Source organism: Oncorhynchus nerka, linkage group LG10, assembly GCF_034236695.1.
Source record: "Oncorhynchus nerka isolate Pitt River linkage group LG10, Oner_Uvic_2.0, whole genome shotgun sequence".
Classification (NCBI taxonomy): domain Eukaryota; kingdom Metazoa; phylum Chordata; class Actinopteri; order Salmoniformes; family Salmonidae; genus Oncorhynchus; species Oncorhynchus nerka.
In genome coordinates, this window is record NC_088405.1 from 43637170 (window position 1) to 43661737 (window position 24568).

General features: G+C 44.8%; 1 protein-coding gene across 1 annotated transcript in view; it reads left to right on the top strand.

Annotated features, from left to right (window-relative positions):
- Positions 1–24568, top strand: part of LOC115135365 (inactive tyrosine-protein kinase 7-like) — a 211400-nt gene that overhangs the window by 134181 nt on the left and 52651 nt on the right. Inside the window, exons 3-5 of the mRNA XM_029669993.2 lie at positions 7114–7216; positions 9748–9932; positions 12207–12354. Coding sequence (XP_029525853.1) covers positions 7114–7216; positions 9748–9932; positions 12207–12354 — 436 coding nt within the window. The remainder of the gene's footprint in view (positions 1–7113; positions 7217–9747; positions 9933–12206; positions 12355–24568) is intronic.

The following is a 24568-nucleotide window of genomic DNA, read 5'->3' on the forward strand; positions in this document are numbered from 1 at the left end:
AGGCCCCGTTAGAGCAGCTCAGTCAGTGTGAGCCCTTCGATCTCCAGTCTTCCAATGTCTGTCAGACCCACACTGCTAGACTGACACTGAGCAGAGAGACAGCATTAATGTGTGTGTGTGTGTGTGTGTGTGTGTGTGTGTGTGTGTGTGTGTGTGCATGCATGTGTGACAGACAGCAACGCTCTGGGTTGTTTTTAACTTGCCATCGATTCACTTGTCTACTTTCTGTCACTCACATCAGAAGAGTATGGACACCTCCCCCAACAGAGAGCACTGGCTCCACAGCACCAAGCTATGTTTGGCGACAATAGAAGATTAGAGATGGGTAAAGCACATAGTATTGTATGGATACATAGCCTACAGTACGTTTTAAGACATTGTATTGTTTCGTGTAATTTCACGTCTCATGTTTAGAAAGCTGTTCGTGTATCCTTCTTTTTTTAACCCTTATTTTACCAGGTAAGTTGACTAAGAAGAACATATGAAGAGCTTATTTCCATAATGCCACATTTTTCACATTTGTGTTTTTTCACCACATGTTATTGCTTAAGGGTACCTTCATTGTGTGTGTGTTTTAAAAAATATTGCTGTTCTCAGATTTTTTATTCAGATATTTTAGGTGTGCATCGAAATGTTTTTTTGTTGTTGCAAAAAGCTATACATCTATTGTTTAGCTGGAATGGAATGTTCATACACTGGATATTTTACTGTGATATGTTATTGTCTCACCTAGCTATCTTAAGATGTACTGTAAGTCCCTCTGGATAAGAGCATCTGCTAAATGACTAAATGTCAAATGTAAATGTTTTACATATAGATCTCATATTACTAGTTATATTTTTTTTAAACAATGTTTTTTTTGTGTCGATGTCACAAATGTATCACTTATGCAGTTATTTTATGTAGTTATTTGTTACATTTGACTGTGTAAAACCTAGCAGTACTACTTATTTCTCTGAGAGTGAGGCGGATATATAGCGTTTAGCAATAATTATTTGTCTCTCTGAAATGAAACCATCAAGTGACAGATTTCAAACAAATACATGTCTGTCATTGAACAACCCGATGTGATGATTAGATGGTGAAAAACCACAACACCCACTGGGCACAGACGTCAGTTAAATGTTTATTCCAGGTTGGTTCAACATCATTTCATTGAAATGACGTGGAAAATGTGTTAATTCAACCAGGGTGTGCCCAGTAGGCAATCTCTTTCATAAGTTCTTTAAACAATAAAAGCATATTTACCAACATTTCTGAAAAGGGATATATAGTGTTTTGGAAAGAAACTATTCATATTATCTTTTGCAACAACGACTTGGGGAATAGTTGCAGGAGAGTCTGTATTCATCATGTCCATACCCACCTGAAATGTTTTTCATTTTACCATAATACAGTAGCCAGTTATGTCTGTTTTTCTGACCAAATCCACCCGTAACTCAGGTTACTGTGGTTTGACCGCATCAGGGAAACCATTCACCATGGCAACAAATCATCACATTGAGTGTAACCCATACATACACACACATATTGGTCCCTTGGTGCGCCGAGGCGTGAATAACCCTAAGCCTCTGTCCTAACAATGTCCTAGCATTCATCTCTGTTATTAACACTAGCGATGCAGACCTGGCGTTCTGCCTGCCTCCTAGCTTTTATAAAGCCTTGTTGCTCCTAATGAGTTGTGGTTGCCAGGTTTCTCCTCTTTCCCCCCCCCCCCACCCCTTTTCATTGCCCTGGTTCCTGTCTTGGTTGAGCATTCATTGTCAATAGAGTTTAAAAGTCAGATAATATCTGTCTGTAGTAATGGATGTATTTTGTAGATGGAAGGTGGCAGGTGGAGGGTGTTCTGTCATATTACCAAGCAGACTGACAAGGCATGGCAGCCATATGGATGAGTATTTGTGGACTGTGTGGTGTTGTTACTGTCTCCTCTCCTCTCTCCCTTTGTGACTCACTGTTTCCTCTTGGTTGGAAGGTTTGCCTCATCCCTCCTTCTCAGCACCCCCTAATGACAGGTCTGTGTGTGTCTGGCCCCAGGTCATAGTGAGAGCCCCATCCTCACCCACTCATAACAGTAGAGGACTTGACTGAAAGCCATAGCCAATCAGCATCCCTAAGTCCATCATCAGACATACTGCAAACACACACACACACACACAAAGACACACACAGACGATGTAGCACTAGGGCACGCTCTGTCACGGTTAGCTAATTCAATCAAATGCTTCAAAAACAACAGGTGTAGACCTTCAGTGAAATGCTTACTTAAGGGGGCCCTTCTCAACAATGCAGAGAGACAGAAAATAGAGACATAATAGAAAATAATAATAATACAAGTTATAATAAATACACAATGAGTAACGATAACTTGGCTATACACACAGGGTACCCGTACCAAATCGATATGCAGAGGTACGAGGTAATTGGGATAGACATGTACATATACAAGGAATAAAGTAACTAGACAACAGGATAGATAATAAACAGTAGCAGCGTATGTGATGAGTCAAAAAAAAGTGATTGCAAAAAGGGTCAATGCAGATAGTCCAAGTAGCTTTTTGGTTAACTATTTAACTAACGATTTAGAACTGCTTGCCTTGCAGTATCAGAGAGTATCAGTATCACAATGTTTAGGGCCTTCGTCTGACACTGCCAGGTATAGAGGTCCTGGATGGCAGGGTCCTTAGCTTAGTGATGAACTTGGAGGGCACTATGGTGTTGAACGCTGCTGAGCTGTGGTCAATGAACAGCATTCTCACATAGGTGTTCCTCTTGTCCAGGTGGGAGAGGGCAGTGGAGTGCAATAGAGATTGCATCATTGGTGGCTCTATTGGGATGGTATGCGAATTGGAAAAGAACTGGGGTGTCTTGAATGATGGTGTTGATGTGAGACATGACCAGCCTTTCAAAGCATTTCATGTCAACAGTTGGTATTACAGACTGGGTCAGGGAGAGGATGAAAATGTCAGTGAAGACACTTGCCAGCTGGTCAGTGCATGCTCTGAGTACGTGTCCTGGAAATCCGTCTGGCCCTGTGGCCTTGTGAATGTTAACCTGTTTAAGGTCTTACTCACATCGGCTACGGAGAGTGTGATCACACAGTCGTCCGGAACAGCTGGTGCTCTCATGATGTTTCAGTGTTGCCTGCGTCGAAAGCAAGCATGGAAGTAATTTCGCTCGTCTGGTAGGCTTGCGTCACTTGACAGCTCGCGGCTGGGTTTTCCTTTGTAATCCGTGATAGTTTGCAAGCCCTGCCACATCCGATGAGTGTCAGAGCAGGCGTAGTAGAATTTAGATCTTAGTCCTGGATCGACGCTTTGATGGTTCGTTGGAGGTCGTAGCGGGATTTCTTATAAGCGTCCGGATTAGTGTCCTGCTCCTTGAAAGTGGCAGCTTTAGGCTAGCTGTCACAAACCGGCTCGAAGTTCAGAACAAAAGGGAGACAACGTGGAGATAAAGAATAACAAAATATAATTATTAACTGAAGTAAAGTAAATACAATTAACAATGGTGTGTGTAATCAGTAGTGTGAGTGGTTGTGTGTATACATATGATAATGAGTAGTGTTGAAAGGTGCCAACGCAAACAAACAAAACATCCACATAAATGCCACAACCAAAATCTGTAAGTGTTTCTGCATGGAGAGAGTCTCTCCAACGAATGGGGCAGAGATGCATTTTTCCTGGGACACACCCGAGCCCAGGTGTGTCCCATTTCTCTGACGACCCTCCCGGCTCCACCCACCGACATCCTATTAAGGAAAACAAGAGCAAAGAGAGAGAATTCGGTAGACAGAGTGGGAGGGTCGTCACACTAGCTCAGTGCGGATGTTGCCTGTAATCCATGGCTTCTGGTTGGGATATGTACGTACGGTCACTGTGGAGACAACGTCGTCAATGCACTTATTAATGAAGCTGGTGGATGATGTGGTAAATTCCTCAATGCCATCGGAGGAATCCCGTAACATATTCCAGTCTGTGCTAGCGAAACAGTTTTGTAGTTTAGCATCCAATTCACCTGAGCTGGTACTTCCTGTTCGAGTTTTTGCTTGTCAGCAGGATTTCGGGGGATAGAGTTATGGTCAGATTTGCCAAATGGAGGGTGAGGGAAAGCTTTGTATGTTTTTCTGTGTGTGTAGTAAAGATGATATAGAGTTTTGTCATATCTAGTTTGTTTCACAGGTGAATTGCTGGTAGGAATTACGTAAAATGGATTTCAGTTTCCCTGCATTAAAATCCCCTGCCACTAGGAGCGCCACCTCACACCTCTGCATATGTTTTCTTATTTGCTTTTGGCCTTATACAGCTCTTTGAGTGCGGTCCTAGTGTCAGTATCAGTTTGTGGTGGTAAATAGACAGCTACGAAAAATAGAATAACTATTTTAGTACATAGTATGGTCTGCAGGTTATAATGAAGTATTCTAACTCAGGCAAGCAGAACCTCAAGACTTCCTTACTCTGAGCCATTGCACACCAGCTGTTGTTAACAAAGACACACACACCTCCCCCTTGAGCCTGCTGTTTGGTCCTGCTGATGCATAGAAAAACCAGGTAGATGTGCAGTTGAAGTCGGAAGTTTACATACATTTAGGTTGGAGTCATGAAAACTCGTTTTTCAACCACTCCACAAATTTCTTGTTCACACACTATAGTTTTGGCAACTCTGTTAGGACATTTACTTACTTACACAAGGAATTTTTCCAACAATTGTTTACAGACAGATTATTTCACAATTCCAGTGGGTCAGAAGTTTACATAGACTAAGTTGACTGTGCCTTTAGAAGCTTTAGAAGCTTCTGATAGGCTAATTGACATAATTTGAGTCAATTGAAGGTGTACCTGTGGATGTATTTCAAGGCCTACCTTCAAACTCAGTGGCTCTTTGCTTGACATCATGGGAAAATCAAAAGAAATCAGCCAAGACCTCAGAATTTCTTTTGTAGACCTCCACAAGTCTAGTTCATCCTTGGGAGCAATTTCCAAACGCCTGAAGGTACCACGTTCATCTGTACAAAAAATAGTACGCAAGTATAAACACCACACAGCAATCATACCGCTCAGGAAGGAGACGTGTTCTGTCTCCTAGAGATGAACGTACTTTGGTGTGAAAAGTGCAAATCAATCCCAGAACAACAGCAAAGGACCTTGTGAAGATGCTGGAGGAAACAGGTACAAAAGTATCTATATCCACAGTTAAACAAGTCCTATATCGACATAACCTGAAAGGCCAATCAGCAAAACAGGCATAAAAAAAACAGACTACAGTTTGCAGCTGCACATGGGGACAAAGATTGTACTCTGGTCTGATGAAACAAAAATATAACTGTTTGGCCATAATGACCATAGTTATGTTTGGAGGAAAAATGGGGAGGCTTGCAAGCCAAAGAACACCATCCCAACCATGAAGCACGGGGGTGGCAGCATCATGTTGTGGGGGTGCTTTGCTGCAGGAGGGTGCACTTCACAACATAGATGGCATCATGCGGGGAAATGATGTGGATATATTGAAGCAACATCTCAAGACATCAGGATTAAATGTCGGGAATTGTGAAAAACTGAGTTGAAATGTATTTGGCTAAGGTGTATGTAAACCTCCGACTTCAACTGTAAGCACGGTTTGAAATGATTATGTTTTGATCAAATCTTATATCTGTTTGTGATTCTTGGGGTCAAATTGCGGTCTACAAGTGATTTGTAATTATGTTCCTGCCCCCCCCCCCCCCCCCCCCCCCCGGCGATCCACTCTAGAAAGAATCGGCCCGCGGCTGAATCTAGTTGATGATCCCAGGTTTACAAAACATCTAATCATGATCAAACATTTTCTATCCAACGAAGGGGAACGCTTACTGTAGGTATATCATTTTCTCTTCTTTCTTTACATCTCGTTGCCTTGTCAGTGCGTTTAATTAACTTTGATAAAGACATGGGTCAAAACCTTTTTAGTTCCCTGTCTACGATTTCTGGCGATACCTCCATCCTTTTGAGACATCGTTTCACACTTCTCTCGATAGTAAAGTCCAAGATAAAATGTGTTTTGCTCAAGTAGTGGTATGAATATTGTCCCTTTCTATTTTGAAAGCAGTCTGTGAATTTACAAATAGTTGACAAATCTTATCCATTTTGCCAACACAGCCAAATGAAAGCTGAACTGTGCTGTATTCTCAGGTGGGCGTGACTTGAGCCTTGCTACTAACACACACACACACACACACACACACACACACACACACACACACACACACACACACACACACACTGGCTAAATGGATGTGCCCTCATTACGTCAAATGCATACATTTAAGCATGACAAATATGAAGGCACGTATTACTGTATATACCATTATATGAATGAGCGTAGTCTACACGCTCAGTTAGTGCCAATATAGAGGTTGCATCCCAAATGGAATCCTATATTCCCTATATAGTGCACTACTTTTGACCAGAAACCCTGTTCCCATTGGGAAGCAGGCTGTCACACACCACAGCAGGGGAGAATCAAAGACTAATAAGCGCTATCATTACGAAAATCAATTGGTTACACTTCAGTGGGAATGGATCCGTGAGGGAGATCCTCACTGCTTCATGCTGTCAATCTCTTCTGACTCCCCTGGTTAGATGAAGGTTAAATAAAAAAAGAGCTGTTAGGGAAGCTTAGCCATGCTTCACTAGAATCTGCCAGTCTCATTTTATCATACATCATAGATACATACCAGTAGGGTGGATTAATCTGATATAATGACAGATATGTGCTATTTTTGTTGAATTTTCCTTATACATTGGAATTGGGTCAAAACTGCAAGGGAACTTTTCTCAGTGTGGCTGCTACCATTAACATCACAGTTAGCCTGGATACTGTGTTACAGTGTGTTTCATGAGAAGTGACTAAGAATACCACTTATCTAAATTTTCATCCTGTCCCTCTCATCCTCTCTCCCTCTTCTCTCTCTGATCTTTCTCCCTCTTTTCTGCTCTCTCCTCGCTGCAAAACACAAACTGTTTCTGAACTGAATTCTCTCTCTCTCTCTCTCTCTCTGTCTCTCTCTCAAACTCTGTCATGCGCGCTCTCTCTCTCTCTGTCATTCTCTCTCTCTCCCTCCCCCTCCCCCTTTAACAGGGTTGGAAAGTGGGGGTGTGACCCTGAAGGAGCCAACCACGGAGGCGGAGATCGAGAGCTCTGCACCAGTGACATTGCGGTGCCACATTGACGGACACCCACGGTGAGCCCCTCCACCTCTCTTCCTTTACCTTGAATTCAGAATTCAAGGGGTGCATGTACAGTGCTTCGGAAAGTATTCAGACCCCTTGACTTTTTCCACATTTTGTTACGTTACAGCCTTAATTCTAAAATGCATTAAATAAAAAATGTTCCTCTGCAATCTACAAACAATAACCTATAATGACAAAGCGAAAACAGGTTCTTAGAAATATTAGCAAATTTATAAAAAATAGAAAACAGATACTTTATTTACATTTTGACCTTTTGTTATGAGACTTGAAATTGAGCTCTGGTGCATCCTGTTTCCATTGATCATCCTTGAGATGTTTCTACAACTTGATTGGAGTCCAGCTGTGGTAAATTAAATTGATTGGACATGATTTGGAAAGGCACACACCTGTCTATATAAGGTCCCAAAGTTGACAGTGCATGTCAGAGCAAAAACCAAGCCATGAGGTCTAAGGAATTGTCCGTAGAGCTCAGAGACAGGATTATATTGAGGCACAGATCTGGGGAAGGGTACCAAAATATTTCTGCAGCATTGTAGGTCCCCAAGAACACAGTGGCCTCCATCATTCTTAAATGGAAGAAGTTTTGAACTACCACGACTCTTCCTAGAGCTGGCTTCCCGACCAAACTGAGCAATCGGGGGAGAAGGGCCTTAGTCCAGGAGGTGACCAAGAACATGATGGTCACTCTGACAGATCTCTAAAGTACCTCTGTAGAGATGGGAGAACCTTCCAGAAGGACATCCATCTCTGCAGCCCTCCACCAACCATGAAGCACGGGGGTGGCAGCATCATGTTGTGGGGGTGCTTTGCTGCAGGAGGATCTGGTGCACTTCACAAAATAGATGGCATCATGAGGATGGAAAATTATGTACCGTAATTGCTGGACTATTAAGCGCACCTGAATATAAACCGCACCCACTGAATTATTAAAAAATATGTATTTTGTACATAAATAAGCTGCACATGTCTATAAGCCGCAGGTGCCTACCGGTACATTGAAACAAATGAACTTTACACAGCCTTTAAACGAAACACGGCTTGTAACAAAAATTAAACAGTGGCCTACCAGGAAAGTCATTGGTCACTATCTTCCTCTTCCTGTGCACTGAAACCACTGAAGCCATCTCCTTCGGTGTCGGAGTTGAATAGCCTCACAATTGCTTCATCCGATGTTGGATCGTTTTCATTGTCGCTCTCGTCACTTTCATCCGGAGGCAAATACCCCGCTGAGCTCATGCTGCCCCTTCAACACGCAGCAGTCCAGCTTTTTGAAACCCGTTGATGATAGTGGATTTTTTGACAATGCTCCACGCTGTCAGGACCCACTGGCAGACTTGACCATAAGTTGCTCTTCGCATGCGGCCCGTTTTAGTGAAGGATTTCTCCCCACTTGTCATCCAAGCCTCCCACTGAACAAGGAGCGCCACCTTAAATGCACGATTTACAATGATGTCGAGTGGCTGCAAATACTTTGGGCCATCTGCTTTTCTTCCCTCTGAAAGCCTTTGTTGTCCTCACGCTGCTTTCCAACGTCTTATCATCGACTCATTAAGGCCAAGCTCCCGTGCAGCAGCTCTATTTCCTTTTCCAACAGCCAGATCGATCGCCTTCAACTTGAAAGCTGCATCATATGCATTTCTCCGTGTCTTTGCCATGATGAGGGTGACAAAATTACTACCATAATCAGAATGATGGGAAGTTTGAGCGCGCTCGATTTACGTCACATTATGTGACGGTGCTCAGTTTTATGGCGGCATGAATCTTGTGAAAGCGGGAAAAATCCATAAATTAGCCGCATCATTGTATAAACCGCGAGGTTCAAAGCGTGGGAATAAAGTAGCGGCTTATAGTGCGGAAATTATGGTAGATATATTGAAACACATATCAAGGCATCAGTTTTAAGTTAACGCTTGGTCGCAAATGGGTCTTCCAAATGGTAATAACCCCAAGCATACTTCCAAAGTTGTGGCAAATGGCTCAAAGACAACAAAGAGTGGCCATCACAAAGCCCTGACCTCAATCCTACAGAAAATTTGTGGGCAGAACTGAAAAGGCGTGTGGGAGCAAGGAGGCCTACAAACCTGACTCAGTTACACCAGCTCTGTCAGGAGGAATGGGCCAAAATTCACCCAACTTATTGTGGGAAGCTTGTGGAAGGCTACTCCGAAACGTTTGACCCAAGTTAAACAATTTAAAGGCAATGCTACCAAATACTAATTGAGTGTATCTAAACCCACTGGGAATGTGATGAAATAAATAAAAGCTGAAATAATCATTCTCTCTACTATTATTCTGACATTTCACATTCTTAAAATAAAGTGGTGATCCTATCTGACCTAAGACAGGGGATTTCTATTAGGATTACATTTCAGGAAATGTGAAAAACTGAGTTTAAATGTACTTGGCTAAGGTGTATGTAAACTTCCGACTTCAACTGCATATTACAGTATGTGTATTGTAATATCAAATACGGATTTTTACTTTCCACTGAACTGCCTCCTCTCTTCTCCTTCCCCCTCAGGCCTACGTGCCAGTGGTTTCGGGATGGGATGAGGTTGACAGAGAAGACCCATCAAATCAACAACAAAGAGCGCACCCTCACCTTCAAGAGCGCCAGCCCCGACGACAACGGCCTGTATTACTGCTGTGCCAAGAATGCAGCCGGCCATGTGTGCAGCAACGCCAATTTCACCCTCAACATCATAGGTATGTGTGGGTGGGGGAGTTGTGTGTGTGTGTGCGTGTGTGCGTGCATGCATGCATCTTTTTTGTCTGTACACGTTTATCCTGTGTGTGTGTTTTAGTATATGTGTGTGTGGGCTCTGCTTCTCAGTAAATGCTGCTTCATAATCCTGTTCTCTTTGTTGACATCGCTCACACTTGGGGCCCCCTGGCAATTTGGCCCCATTACTGAGTTGCATTTTCTCGTTCCTACCTTTTTGCAGCATGGTCTTCAAAAGAATCACACACACACACACACACACACACACACACACACACACACACACACACACACACACACACACACACACACACACACACACACACACACACACACACACACACACACACACACACAGTGTGCCTGCTGCTCTGTTGAGCCAGGCAACAGTGTGACGTTAATAAAACAAAAGAAAGGTTATGGCGTGTTAGCATATTTTCCACTTTTCTTAAATATTTTCACACCTGTCATGGTGTGTTTCGTCACCTGATAGGCCTGTTAGAGGCCTGGCGGCACTATGAGATTTGTTCTGCAGTGAATGTGTAGCTGTGGACCGTTAGTGTGAAGAAAGAGCTTGTAATGTGATTGCTACAGGGCCTACCGTTATGTAAGTTATGTAAGTAGCCACAGCCACTCTCTCACACGCACTATAAATCACACAAATCCACTTATTGTAAAGGTACTGTGTATGTAAACATTAGCTTCCTCAGTTTATTCCCCGAAATTCCATTTAACTGGTATGTTCAATTTTTGGTGATTCTGTTCTATTTCAAAAAGCACAATTTCACAGTGCGAGTCCCTGTATTTTTGTCCTGGTTTCTGTATACATTTTTGCTCATTACACAGTATGTGTGTGTGGAAATGTGCCCTGGAGTACATCACCGCACAAAATACAGTACTCAGTCAGGAGCACATCTATGGGAGGAACCTGATCTCTACTCCGATTAGCCACCTGCTCTGCTTACACACACGCATGCACGCATAGACACACCACACCGCACGCACATCAGATTAGCACTTGGATGGAGAGAAGAAATAAATCAATAAAAAAGATAATTGTTGAGTTTCCACCCGCTGTACAGTGCACTCCCATAGTCCTTCAGTATGTGTGAATAGTTGACAGACAGCTTTGGACAGGTCCCTAAGTACAGTATGACCTGCTCACATTGTGGTTGGCACAAGTTCAAACCTAGGGTTCAAATAATGTTTGAAATCACGTCCAACACTGGACTGAGCTTGCTTGTTGTGTAACCAATAACAAAATTCCCAAATGCCCAAACCCCGTCCACCTGGCACTCTTAAGGCAGGCTTAAGCAAACATTTCAAATAGTATTTGAATCAAGGTCTGCCCCAGGTGTGTGCTGTTCTGCCCAGTTAGCGTTCAGCTTTTCTCTGTTTTGAACCCCCTAATGGGGTTTCTGGCACCCACATCTCTTTATTGCTGTGAAATCTGACGAGCCTTATCCATTAGACCTGGATTAGGGGCATTAGACACGAATGTCCAAAATCATATTTAAAGCGCTGCAGTCTGCACTTTCTGACCTAAGCTGTGGCTAGGTGTTTAGAGGTAAACCCTGTGACTCTGACACCTCACTGGGCACGCCAAGCCAGCTGCAGCCCGAAACAGGGCCTGGAGAGTGGGTGTGTTTGGCTGGCAGACAGGTTCTGGTGGTGGAGGAGGGGAGAGAGGATGCCCTGTTAGGCCCTGTTGTCTTGCAACACGATCCGCAGTCCCTAAACGAATGTTGTGCTAACTGATGTAAGACCATTAGGGCCTGATGGTAAAAAACAGAGTTTAGAATCTGGGCCTGCCTTTAATTACAGTGTGACCATCAACTAATCAAAGAAGACATTCTGGAATCTTTCTAACAATTACAAGATTCATTTAATTTATCAAAGGACCTATTGGTATAGGGTAGAGAAGATAGGGGAGAATGGCCTGTGTGGTTCTTGGGATGTAGGGGGGGTGCCCTGTCATGGTTTTGCCGTGAGCCTAGTTATGGAATGTGCTTACTGCCCTCATTACGTTTCCCTGGGACCAAGAGGTGTTGACATCCTGAACCTCCTGAAGGCCCCCTGCCTACCTCACACTGCTGTTAGCAACGTTGAGTAAAACCTGGTATGAAATGTGTGTATGTGAGTGTGTGTGTGTGTGAGTGTGGGTGTTTTGCATGTGTCTGTGATGCATGTGTTGTGTTTTTATGGACTGATGCCCACAGATGTAGTGATGTGTCTATCTCTCTGTCTCTTTCTCTCAGATAAGAGTTTCCCCCAGCCAGTAGTGACTCCCATGGACCAGGTTGTCCTGAAGAATGAGGAGGCTGTCTTCCACTGTCAGTTCACCGCTGTCCCAGAGCCCACTGTGGAGTGGTACTATGACGCTGAACTTCTCACCAACAAGTCCCGGTAGACACCCGTCCTCTAACCTCCTTTTCACCTTGTTTACGCCTTCTCCCTCCATTCCCCCTCCCTCTCCTCTACCTCTTCCTCCGTCTCTTCTTCCACCTCATCCTCCTCCACCTCTCCCCCTCCCCTCCTCCACAACCTCGATCTTCCTCCACCTCCTCTTCAAATAGCCCATTGTCCAAGGCTATCTGTCCTCCTCTGTCTGTGTGGCGTATGTGTAACTGGAGTTCTTTGAGGCCCAGTGAGGTGGAACCCCGGTGAGGTGGAACCCCTGTGTTGGCGTCTATAGCTCTTTGTTTGTTATCACAGCTCAGGCCTTAATGAATTGGAAGGGTAATGTTGCATGCTAAGGAATGTTATTTCTGGAACTGTGCAGTGTAATGCAATTTTACAGTGTCTGCGTCCCAAACGGCACCCTATTGCTTCTATGTACTACTTTTAAACCAGGGGGCGCTGTGAGGGTTATTTAACATACTCTTCAATGAGGTAGGGTTTCAGCCGTTTTCGAAAGATGGACTCCACTGTCCTGACTTTAGAGCGAAGCTTGTTCCACCGTTGGTGTGCCAGGACAGAGAAGAGCTTTGACTGGGCTGAGCAGAAGCGTCCCTCCCGTAAGGGTGGGATGGCCAAGATGTTGTAGAGCATATGAACCTACAGGAGCGAGTCACTGCTTTGATGTTTGCAGAGAATGACAGGGTGTTGTCCGGGGTCATGCCAAGGTACACCAGTAGTGAGCGCACAGGGTGCAGACACAGATTCTCTCCACGTCACCTGGTAGGCGCGGCCTGCCTGGTAGGATGCAATCCAAGAGTGTACAGAGCCTGATCCGCCCAACCCTGAGAGGGCGGAGAGGAGGATCTGATGGTTCACGGTGTCGAAGGCAGAGGATAGATCTAGGAGGATGAGAACAGAGGACAGAGTCAGCTTTGGCAGAGCGGAGAGCCTCTGTGACATAGTGGAGAGCGGTCTCAGTTTAGTGAGCCGCCTTGAAGGTTAGAGTCAAGAAAATTATACTCAAGTGTTTTGGAAAGAAAAGAAAAACAAATAGTTTCTAGTCCGTTGTTTTTTTACGTCAGAGGGGTAGAGTGTTGGTTCCTTGAGGAGGCGAGCGCAGCCAGTTGTCAGGGATGAGTTGATGAGGGAAGTGAAGAATGGGAGAAGGTCTCCAGAGAGAAGGAGAAGGGGGATTGGGTCGAGTAGGCAGGTTGTCGGGATTTGAAGGAGCTTTCAAAGGTTCCTCATCACTGGTGTCAAACCTGTAGTCTGGCTGACACCAAACTCGAAGTCCTCCGGACTTCAGAGTCTGGAAAGGCTGTTTTGATTTTGTCGGTACGATGCCGTTCTTTTTTTACTGATTGGTTCTCCTCTGTGTCTTTCTCACTTAAACACCCACATGGACAGCCCCAAAGCACTGCCCCCTTTCAAAATGACTGTTGGATTTTCAAATCGCCCCAGGAAAAATTCACATTTGAGAGAACCAATCAAAGCTCAAGATAATTTTTGCGCGAATATTGCACCAACAAACAAATTCCTGTCCAGACCACTGTGTCACAACTCTCCCTCACTGTGTAACAGGTGAGTCACATCAGCCAGGCTAGTAAATCTGAGGCCTTGTGGATATAAACAGCCTGACAGAAGGTTTTATGTCAACCTGTAAGAATTTCACCAATTAATTTTACATCTACCATTCACCTCTCTGTGACGCTGTCCCAAATGGTTTTTTAGATCCACTTTACTGGTTTTTATTCAGTTATGTTTTATAAAAAACATTTCTATTTTGTTTTGATATTATTTAGTTTCAGGGTTAGGCTTAGGGACAGAAAGTAGCCTATGCAATGGAAGCTAGGAGCCATTTATTAGGGATGTTAAAAAAAAGCACTTTGGTCCTTGATTCAAATGTTTAAGATACAAGTACATCAGTCTGCGGACACCAAAACGATCCAAATGTAGCATGCATTGGTCAGAAAAGCGATTTCAATGTTACGAGCCCATATTGTATTTTGTTTTTCCTTTTGAAAATTCCTCTTATTTTCTGACAACTGATTTGTCCTCTCTTTGAGTGTCGAACTGCATGTAACTGGGGTTGACAGTCATTGATCTGAAAGTAATTTTGCATGCCGAACAACCCCAGGTAGAGGGCTGCGGGTCCCGACAGAGATCACTGCAGTGTGGTCAGCATTTTTCATGTTGCGGTTGGAGGTGGGCGGTCAGACAGACAAATTTGGGATGAAAATATTTTTGTTGTCCTGCAGATTATTCTGCCCTACCAAGTAAAAAGGCAGTAAATGCTCATAGCGTGGAATTGAAAAAAAATGGCTTATATTTACCTTGGTTTTACAGTAACTTTATGCAATTACTGCTAACATAACCCAAATGTTCTACATAACACAATACAATAGAGGCAGGATATTTGTTCACATGATTAACCATGTATTTAATGTAGAAAAAATACATTAACTCATTTTCGACCAAATGAGCAGTTACTGCCTTTTTGCTTCGTAGGGCAGTATTGGAAACGGTCGTTTTTCTGCTTTGTATGCATTGTATTAAAAACACATACAGTTGAAGTTTACATACACCTTAGCCAAATACATTTAAACTCAGTTTTTCACAATTCCTGACATTTAATCAGAGTAACAATTCCCTGTCTTAGGTCAGTTAGGATCACCACTTTATTTTAAGAATGTGAAATGTCAGAATAATAGTAGAGAGAATGATTTATTTCAGCTTTTATTTCTTTCATCACATTCCCAGTGGGTCAGAAGTTTACATACAATCAATTAGTATTTGGTAGCATAGCCTTTAAATTGTTTAACTTGGGTCAAACGTTTTGGGTAGCCTTACACAAGCTTCCCACAATAAGTTGGGTGAATTTTGGCCCATTCCTCTTGACAGAGCTGGTGTAACGGAGTCAGGTTTGTAGGCCTCCTTGCTGCACACGCGTTTTCAAGTCTGCCCACAATTTTCTATAGGATTGAGATCAGGGCTTTGTGATGGCCACTCTAATACCTTGACTTTGTTGTCCTTAAGCCATTTTGCCATAACTTTCGAAGTATGCTTTAACTGATGTCTTGAGATGTTGCTTCAAAATATCAATTATTATATCAACTAATTGATGTCAATTAGCTTATCAGAAGCTTCTAAAGCCATGACATAATTTTCTGGAATTTTCCAAGCTGTTTAAAGGCATAGTCAACTTAGTGTATGTAAACTTCTGACCCACTGGAATTGTGATACAGTGAATTATGAGTGAAATAATCTGTCTGTAAACAATACTTGATTCCAACCTCTCTTTTAAAAAGCTTGTGGAAACGGTCATTCAGCTAATTTCCGTTTTATACGAAATTCTTTGACTACAGAGGTAGCAAAACTGTACTTCAAATCTATGATGCTCCCCCAATTAACATAGTACTTGACTAGTTGGGCCCAAGCTTGCTGTACAACATTAAAACATATTCAGTCTGTCTACAAACAGGCTCTCAAAGTGCTTGATAGGAAGCCCAATAGTCATCATCACTGTTACATCCTCAGAAAACATGAGCTCCCGAGTTTGGGAAAGTCTTGTGCAATACACCGACGCATGTCTTGTATTCAAGATCCTAAATGGCCTGGCTCCCCCGCCACTCAGTATTTTTGTTAAACAGACAACCCAAACATATGGCAGCAGATCCACAAGGTCTGCCATGAGAGGTGACTGTATAGTTCCCTTAAGGAAAAGCACCTTTAGTAAATGAGAGCTTCCCATGTCTGGAATACACTGCCATCAGACACACATAACTGCACCACCTATCATACTTTCACAAAATGTATGAATACATGGCTAAAGAAAGGTCAATCAGATTTGTAATCATAATCCCTAGCTGTGTATTGCCACTTTCTTTCCATGTTGTCTGTTGTCTGTAGCTTGTGAGGTGTGGATACACTTTGTTGCTTTTACAAATTTTGTCTTGCTGCTTTTTGTTCTATGTTGCTCTGTCTGTATGCTACGTCTTGCTTGTCCTATGTTGCTCTGTCTGTATGCTATGACTTGCTTGTCCTATGTTGCTCTGTGTGTGCACACTACTCAATGATTGTTTATATTGTAATTGTTTTGAATAACCTGCCCAGGGACTGCGGTTGAAAATGAGCCGGCTGGCTAAAACAGGCACTTGACACGTTGATTAATGTGCACTGTCCCTGTAAAAAATAAAATAAACTCAAACTCAACTCAACATGTATGTGTAAATTCGCACGTAGCGCAAGTGGTGGGGTCAGCATGTAACATGGTGCATGCGCGTGCCTGGTCTGGTCACCATGTAAGGGTTGAAATTACTGTAGCCTGTCCTCATTTAACTTTTAGTTCTGCCATTTCAATTTCATCTTCCATAGGTTAAAGTACACTTCGGTTCAAAAGTTTGGGGTCACTTAGAAATGTCCGGGTTTTTTTTGTCCATTAAAAAAACATAAAATTGATCAGAAATACAGTGTAGACATTGTTAATGCTGTAAATGACTATTGTAGCTGGAAACGGCAGATTTTTAAAATAAAATAAATAAATAGGCATACAGAGGCCCATTATCAGCAACCATCACTTCTGTGTTCCAATGGCACATTGTGTTAGCTAATCCAAGTTTATCATTTTAAAAGGCTAATTGATCTTTAGAAAACCCTTTTGCAATTATGTTAGCACAGCTGAAAACTTTTCTGCTGAGTTAAGAAGCAATAAAACTGGCCTTCTTTAGACTAGTTGAGTATCTGGAGCATCAGCATTTGTGGGTTCAATTACAGGCTCAAAACAGCCAGAAACAAAGCACTTTCTTCTGAAACTCGTCAGTCTATTATTTTTCTGAGAAATTAAGGCTATTCCATGCGAGAAATTGGCAAGAAACTGAAGATCTCATACAACGCTGTGTACTACTCCATTCACAGAACAGCACAAACTGGCCCTAACCAGAATAGAAAGAGGTGTGGGAGGCCACGGTGCCAACTGAGCAAGAGGACAATTACATTAGAGTGTCTAGTTTGAGAAACAGACCCCTCACAGATCCTCAACTGGCAGCTTTATTAAATAGTACCTGCAAAACACCAGTCTCAACGTCAACTCCGGGATGCTGGCCTTCTAGGCAGAGTTGCAAAGAAAAAGCCATATCTCAGACTGGCCAATAAAAATAAAATATTAAGATGGGCAAAAGAACACAGACACTGGACAAAGGAAGATTGGAAAAAAGTGTTATGGATAAATCTAAGTTTGAGGTGTTCAGATCACAAAGAGGAACATTTGTGAGACACAGAAAAAATGAAAAGATGCTGGAGGAGTGCTTGACCCCATCTGTCAAGCATGGTGGAGGCAATGTGATGGTCTGGGGTGCATTGTTGGTGGTAAAGTGGGAGATTTGTACAGGGTAAAAGGGATATTGAAGAAGATGGCCTAGCAGTCGGACGTGTGTTTTTGTCTTTTCCCATGTATATATCGTTTTCTTCCGATATATTTCAATCTCACTTTCTATCTATGGACTGAATATACACTCCTGCAACCCGCCTCACCCAATGTGGTACGGATCTGCTATTTTTATACTTTAGAACCAGAACCCCCTTCAGGAGCTAGCTAGTTAACTAGCTACTAGCTAGTTAACTAGCTACTAGCTAATAGTCAGTTAGCCACTGCTAGCCGTCCTCACCGTTAACTCGGACATTAGCCACCCTCAACCCGGTCAATTCCTGCCAGTTTGCACAGCGCGTTATCAACCCAGAGCATATCGGACTGCTTTTTCTATATCACATCTCCGGATTCCTACTGCAAGCACTGAACCTTTACACCGGATCATCGCAGCTAGCTAGCTGCTATCCGAGTGGCTACTCCTGGCTAACGTCTCTGTTCCGAAGCAAGCACTAGTTAGCCTGGAGCTAGCCTCAAGCTAGGCCCATCTCCCAGCTAGCCAAAAACATCCACCAGTCAATTATTGGACTACAATACCTCTTTTGCCAATTGGCCTGGACCCTTTACTGCCGACACGGAGCCCCGCCGATCCATCACGACTGGTCTGCCGACGTAACTGTCCGAGGTGGTTTCAACAGGCTCTTCCTCTGCAACGTCAATGGATGCCCATCAGCTAGCCCTTGGCCCGCTAGCTGTCTGAATCGCTGTGTCACCAGCTCGCCTAGTGTAGCAGCGACTACAGAATTGGCTCCCTGACTCATCTAGTGCTACTTATTGGAACCTATGATCACTCGGCTACACATGACTCTCCCTAATGTCAATATGCCTTGTCTATTGCTGTTTTGGTTAGTGACTATTATCATATTTCACAGTAGAGCCCCTAGCCCTGCCCAATATGCCTTAGATAGCCCTTTTGTTCCACTCCCCAAACATTCAATGACCTCACCTGGGTTAACTGGTGACTCTTGAGACAAAACCGCTCTCATCGTCACTCAATGCCTAGGTTTACCTCCACTGTACTCACATCCTACCATACCTTGTCTGTACATTATGCCTTGAATCTATTTTTCCGCGCCCAGAAATCTGCTCCTTTTACTCTCTGTTCCGAACGCACTAGATGACCAGTTCTTATAGCCTTTAGCCGTACCCTTGTTCCTCTGGTGATGTAGAGGTTAACCCAGGCCCTGCAGCCCCCAGCACCACTCCCATTCTCCAGGGGCTGTCATTTGTTGACTTCTATAACTGTAAAAGCCTTGGTCTCATGCATGTTAACATTAGAAGCCTCCTCCCTGCTTTCCACCTGGCTACCCCTACCCCTGCAGCAACTTGCCCAAGCCCCCCCCCCCTGCTTCTCCTTCACCCAAATCCAGACAGCTGATGTTCTGAAAGCTGGGCTAGACAATCTGGACCCTCTCTTTCTAAAATTATCAGCCAAAATTGTTGCAACCCCTATTACTAGGCTGTTCAACCTCTCTTTCGTATCGTCTGAGATCCCCAAAGATTGGAAAGTTGCCGTGGTCATCCCCCTCTTCAAAGGGGAAGACACTCTAGACCCAAACTGTTATAGACCTATATCTATCCTGCCCTGCCTTTCTAAAATCTTCGACAGCCAAGTTAACAAACAGATCACTGACCATTTTGAATCCCACCGTACCTTCTCCACTATGCAATCTGGTTTCCGAGCTGGTCATGGGTGCACCTCAGCCACGCTCAAGGTCCTAAACGATATCCTAACCGCCATCGATAAGAGACAGTACTGTGCAGCCGTCTTCATCGACCTGGCCAAGGCTTTCGACTCTGTCAATCATCTCATTCTTATCGGCAGACTCAATAGCCTTGGTGATTCTCTGATCCACCTCTACGCAGACGACACCATTCTGTATAACTCTGGCCCTTCTTTTTATTAGCTTTTAAATGCTAATAAAACTAAATGCATGCTCTTCAACCAATTGTTGCCTGCACCTGCCCACCCGACTAGCATCACTACTCTGGACAGTTCTGACTTAGTATATGTGGACAACTACAAATACCTGGGTGTCTGGTTAGACTGTAAACTCTCCTTCCAGACTCGCATCAAGCATCTCCTATCCAAAATTAAATCTAGAATCAGCTTCCTATTTCGCAACAAAGCCTCCTTCACTCATGCTGCCAAACATACCCTCGTAAAACGGACTGTTCTACCAATCTTTGACTTCAGCGATGTCATTTACAAAGTAGCCTCCAACACTCTACTCAGCAAACTGGATGTAGTCTATCTCGTTGGCTGGCCCTCACTTCATATTCGTCGCCAAACCCACTGGCTCCAGGTCATCTATAAGTCTTTGCTAGGTAAAGCCCCACCTTATCTCAGTTCACTGGTCACCATAGCAACACCCACCCGTAGCACGCGCTCCAGCAGGTATATCTCACTGGTCATCCCCAAAGCCAACACTTCCTTTGGCTGCTTTTCCTTCCAGTTCTCTGCTGCCAATGACTGGAATGAATTGCAAAATCCCTGAAGCTGGGGTCTTATATCTCCCTCTCTAACTTTAAGCATCAGCTGTCAGAGCAGCTTACTGATCACTGCACCTTTACACAGCCAATCTGTAAATATCACACCCAACTACCTCATCCCCATATTGTTATTTATCCTCTTGCTCTTTTGCACCCCGGTATCTCTACTTGCACATCATCATCTGCACATTTATCACTGCAGTGTTAATGCTAGCCAGGTCGCAGTTGTAAATGAGAACTTGTTCTCAACTGGCCTACCTAGTTAAATAAAATAAAATAAGCCCTGTGGACGAGGCTTAATTGGAGCCTATTTCCTCCTACAACATGACAATGACCCAAAGCACAGCTCCAAACTATGCAATAATTATTTAGGGAAGAAGAGGTCAGCTGGTATTCTGTCTATAATGGAGTGTCCAGCACAGTCACCGGATCTCAACGCTATTAACTTCTCGACGCTACCCATCCCTTAAGCGGGATAATTGTCATCAGCAACCGCTGAATAGCATAGCGCCCCAGTCAAATAATATTACAAAAAATATTCATATTCATGAAATCACAAGTGCAATATTGCAAAACACAGCTTAGCCTTTTGTTAATCAACCAATCTCAGATTTTGAAATTATGCTTTACAGAGAAAGTAATCCAAGCATTTACATTACATTTAAGTCATTTAGCAGACGCTCTTATCCAGAGCGACTTACAAATTGGTGCATTCACCTTATGACATCCAGTGGAACAGTAGTGCATCTAAATCTTTTAAGGGGGTGAGAGGGATTACTTTATCCTATCCTAGGTATTCCTTAAAGAGGTGGGGTTTCAGGTGTCTCCGGAAGGTGGTGATTGACTCCGCTGTCCTGGCGTCGTGAGTGAGTTTGTTCCACCATTGGGGGGCCAGAGCAGCGAACAGTTTTGACTGGGCTGAGCGGGAACTGTACTTCCTCAGTGGTAGGGAGGCGAGCAGGCCAGAGGTGGATGAACGCAGTGCCCTTGTTTGGGTGTAGGGCCTGATCAGAGCCTGGAGGTACTGAGGTGCCGTTCCCCTCACAGCTCCGTAGGCAAGCACCATGGTCTTGTAGCGGATGCGAGCTTCAACTGGAAGCCAGTGGAGAGAGCGGAGGAGCGGGGTGACGTGAGAGAACTTGGGAAGGTTGAACACCAGACGGGCTGCGGCGTTCTGGATGAGTTGTAGGGGTTTAATGGCACAGGCAGGGAGCCCAGCCAACAGCGAGTTGCAGTAATCCAGACGGGAGATGACAAGTGCCTGGATTAGGACCTGCGCCGCTTCCTGTGTGAGGCAGGGTCGTACTCTGCGGATGTTGTAGAGCATGAACCTACAGGAACGGGCCACCGCCTTGATGTTAGTTGAGAACGACAGGGTGTTGTCCAGGATCACGCCAAGGTTCTTAGCGCTCTGGGAGGAGGACACAATGGAGTTGTCAACCGTGATGGCGAGATCATGGAACGGGCAGTCCTTCCCGGGAGGAAGAGCAGCTCCGTCTTGCCGAGGTTCAGCTTGAGGTGGTGATCCGTCATCCACACTGATATGTCTGCCAGACATGCAGAGATGCGATTCGCCACCTGGTCATCAGAAGGGGAAAGGAGAAGATTAATTGTGTGTCGTCTGCATAGCAATGATAGGAGAGACCATGTGAGGTTATGACAGAGCCAAGTGACTTGGTGTATAGCGAGAATAGGAGAGGGCCTAGAACAGAGCCCTGGGGGACACCAGTGGTGAGAGCACGTGGTGTGGAGACAGATTCTCGCCACGCCACCTGGTAGGAGCGACCTGTCAGGTAGGACGCAATCAAGCGTGGGCCGCGCCGGAGATGTCCAACTCGGAGAGGGTGGAGAGGAGGATCTGATGGTTCACAGTATCGAAGGCAGCCGATAGGTCTAGAAGGATGAGAGCAGAGGAGAGAGAGTTAGCTTTAGCAGTGCGGAGCGCCTCCGTGATACAGAGAAGAGCAGTCTCAGTTGAATGACTAGTCTTGAAACCTGACTGATTTGGATCAAGAAGGTCATTCTGAGAGAGATAGCGGGAGAGCTGGCCAAGGACGGCACGTTCAAGAGTTTTGGAGAGAAAAGAAAGAAGGGATACTGGTCTGTAGTTGTTGACATCGGAGGGATCGAGTGTAGGTTTTTTCAGAAGGGGTGCAACTCTCGCTCTCTTGAAGACGGAAGGGACGTAGCCAGCGGTCAGGGATGAGTTGATGAGCGAGGTGAGGTAAGGGAGAAGGTCTCCGGAAATGGTCTGGAGAAGAGAGGAGGGGATAGGGTCAAGCGGGCAGGTTGTTGGGCGGCCGGCCGTCACAAGACGCAAGATTTCATCTGGAGAGAGAGGGGAGAAAGAGGTCAGAGCACAGGGTAGGGCAGTGTGAGCAGAACCAGCGGTGTCGTTTGACTTAGCAAACGAGGATCGGATGTCGTCGACCTTCTTTTCAAAATGGTTGACGAAGTCATCTGCAGAGAGGGAGGAGGGGGAGGGGGAGGAGGATTCAGGAGGGAGGAGAAGGTTGCAAAGAGCTTCCTAGGGTTAGAGGCAGATGCTTGGAATTTAGAGTTGTAGAAAGTGGCTTTAGCAGCAGAGAGAGAAGAGGAAAATGTAGAGAGGAGGGAGTGAAAGGATGTCAGGTCCGCAGGGAGGCGAGTTTACCTCCATTTCCGCTCGGCTGCCCGGAGCCCTGTTCTGTGAGCTCGCAATGAGTCGTCGAGCCACGGAGCGGGAGGGGAGGACCGAGCCGGCCTGGAGGATGGGGGACATAGAGAGTCAAAGGATGCAGAAAGGGAGGAGAGGAGGGTTGAGGAGGCAGAATCAGGAGATAGGTTGGAGAAGGTTTGAGCAGAGGGAAGAGATGATAGGATGGAAGAGGAGAGAGTAGCGGGGGAGAGAGAGCGAAGGTTGGGACGGCGCGATACCATCCGAGTAGGGGCAGTGTGGGAAGTGTTGGATGAGAGCGAGAGGGAAAAGGATACAAGGTAGTGGTCGGAGACTTGGAGGGGAGTTGCAATGAGGTTAGTGGAAGAACAGCATCTAGTAAAGATGAGGTCGAGCGTATTTCCTGCCTTGTGAGTAGGGGGGGAGGTGAGAGGGTGAGGTCAAAAGAGGAGAGGAGTGGAAAGAAGGAGGCAGAGAGGAATGAGTCAAAGGTAGACTTAGGGAGGTTAAAGTCGCCCAGAACTGTGAGAGGTGAGCCGTCCTCAGGAAAGGAGCTTATCAAGGCATCAAGCTCATTGATGAACTCTCCGAGGGAACCTGGAGGGCGATAAATGATAAGGATTTTAAGCTTGAAAGGGCTGGTAACTGTGACAGCATGGAATTCAAAGGAGGTGATAGACAGATGGTTAAGGGGAGAAAGAGAGAATGACCACTTGGGAGAGATGAGGATCCCGGTGCCACCACCCCGCTGACCAGAAGCTCTCGGGGTGTGCGAGAACACGTGGGCGGACGAAGAGAGAGCAGTAGGAGTAGCAGTGTTATCTGTGGTGATCCATGTTTCCGTCAGTGCCAAGAAGTCGAGGGACTGGAGGGAGGCATAGGCTGAGATGAACTCTGCCTTGTTGGCTGCAGATCGGCAGTTCCAGAGGCTACCGGAGACCTGGAACTCCACGTGGGTCGTGCGCGCTGGGACCACCAGATTAGGGTGGCCGCGGCCACGCGGTGTGGAGCGTTTGTATGGTCTGTGCAGAGAGGAGAGAACAGGGATAGACAGACACATAGTTGACAGGCTACACAAGAGGCTACGCTAATGCAAAGGAGATTGGAATGACAAGTGGACTACACGTCTCGAGTGTTCAGAAAGTTAAGCTTACGTAGCAAGAATCTTATTGACTAAAATGATTAAAATGATACAGTACTGCTGAAGTAGGCTAGCTGGCAGAGGCTGCGTTGTTGACTATGTAGGCTAGCTGGCAGTGTCTGCGTTGTTGACACTACACTAATCAAGTCGTTCCGTTGAGTGTAATAGTTTCTACTGTGCTACTGTGCTGCTATTCGGGCTAGCTGGCTAGCTAGCAGTGTTGATTACGTTACGTTGCGTTAAAAGAAGGACAATAGCTGGCTAGCTAACCTAGGAAATCGCTCAAGACTACACAATTATCTTTGATACAAAGACGGCTATGTAGCTAGCTATGTAGCTAGCTACGATTGAACAAATCAAGCCGTTGTACTGTAATGAAATGAAATGAAGAATGTGATACTACCTGTGGAGCGAAGCGAAATGCGACCGGATTGTTGAGTGCGGAAGTTCTGTTCGGTAGACGTTGGCTAGCTGGCTAGCTGTTGGCTAGCTAGCAGTGTCTCCTACG